General features: G+C 54.7%; 1 protein-coding gene across 1 annotated transcript in view; it reads left to right on the plus strand.

The window, feature by feature from the left end:
* Window positions 1-1634, plus strand: part of RASA3 (RAS p21 protein activator 3) — a 114725-nt gene that overhangs the window by 95658 nt on the left and 17433 nt on the right. The window contains exon 14 of the mRNA XM_006909339.3: window positions 209-332. Within this exon, the coding sequence (XP_006909401.1) occupies window positions 209-332 (124 nt within the window). The remainder of the gene's footprint in view (window positions 1-208; window positions 333-1634) is intronic.

A 1634-nucleotide genomic window follows, 5' to 3' on the forward strand; every position in this document is an offset into this window, starting at 1 on the left:
TAACTACTCAGTATGTATTTTGAAAGGCTGTTTTTAAATCATAATAGGAAGTATATTTTCTGCCGCTGTGGCTCCTCATAGCTGCTCTGAGCCAGTCCCTTGCCTCTGGACTCTCTCCCTCCCCAGTGTGGTCGTGATGCTCCATGCAGTCTTGGGAGAGTATCTGGTCCAAATGAGCACCATGAGTATGTCCCACATCTCATTGCAGGAGAACCTGCGGCAATACGTTGACCGCATCTTCAATGTCATCACCAAGTCGGGGGTGAGCTGTCCAACTGTCATGTGTGACATTTTTTTCTCTCTCCGAGAGGCAGCTGCCAAGCGCTTCCAAGGTGAGTCTTCTGTGGATATGCTCATGCGGTGGAAAATAAGCCCTCGCTGGGTGGTTCCCCTTCTCTGTGCCAGATTTCTGTGGATACGCTCATGCGGTGGAAAATAACTCCAGGCCCTCGCTGGGTGGTTCCCCTTCTCTGTGCCAGATACCTTAAAGCAAAGAAGGGACATTTCGGAGTCCCTGTAAAGACAGTTCTAACGTAGCGGCTGGGCCAGCACTCAGATGTCAGTGCGAGGGGCCCGCGTGGCATCCCTCTCCATCTGTGTCCTGCTGGGCAGTGCTCCCTAGGTCCTGTCTACACGTCCTGGGTGAACCAGTGCCCCAGCCCTCGACAATACCGGCTGGCCGAGGTTTGTCCCAGTGGTTTATTCGGGACGGAGTGTTAACTCGTCTGAGTTTGCGCCTCTGCAGTCAGAGAAGCGGCCCTTCTCAGTTCTCCCACGGTTTCCTGCTGTGGTCAGTCACAACACCGCTCGGTGCCCTGTTATTTAGTGCTGCCTTGCTGCATTTTCAAGAAAGGCAGGATGAGCCCTTTGGGGAATTGGGACTGGAGGGGTCCCAGGAACGAGCCCCCTCTTTTTAGTTATGCTGATTCCTCAGGGAGGCACCCAGAGCCACCCGGGCGGGCTTCCTCTTGGGCAAAGTAGAAGTGTCCTGCCCTACTGGGCCTGGTCAGGTTAACAGGACCTGGGTGTAGAGGGCACACCAGCTTAGACTAGGTCTCAGAAGGTTAAGGAAGGGGCCACGGGGTGCCTGGCACTGTCCCCAACTTGTTTCATTCGTCCCTGGGAGCCTGTAAATCAGCCCAGGTGTGACCTGCTGTCTTGGGGAACAGGTGAAACCTTGGTCTCCAAGTCCCTAGAGCAGTCCCTGTGGCCTGGACAGAAGGCCCAGAGGTGAGCCCTGGCCCTGTCCCACCACTCACCGGGGCACCTCAGTCCCCACCAGCCGCAGAGCCTGGGCCATGCGCTTCCGGCTGGGACCTCCTCCTTTCAGAGAGCTCAGGCTCCTTCCAGACTGAAGAGCATCAGGTGTCTGGGAGGGGCAGTTACCAATCACAGGAAGCCTCTGACCTCCTTTGCAATAAGATGGAAGTAAATAAATAATAAACAAACCATACCCTCTCACCCCAGATCTGAACAAACCAGCCAGTAATGAGGCATCTCCCTGTAATGCCACTAGGGCCTGGTGAGTGAGGTGTGTCTGTTACAGCCCAACTGTCAGTGCTGAGCTTTTAACAACAGTGACAGGGAGAGAGAGAGAGAGAAAGAGAGAGAGAGAGAGAGAGAGAGAGAGAGAG

This window comes from Pteropus alecto, unplaced genomic scaffold (assembly GCF_000325575.1).
Source record: "Pteropus alecto unplaced genomic scaffold, ASM32557v1 scaffold13, whole genome shotgun sequence".
Lineage (NCBI taxonomy): Eukaryota > Metazoa > Chordata > Mammalia > Chiroptera > Pteropodidae > Pteropus > Pteropus alecto.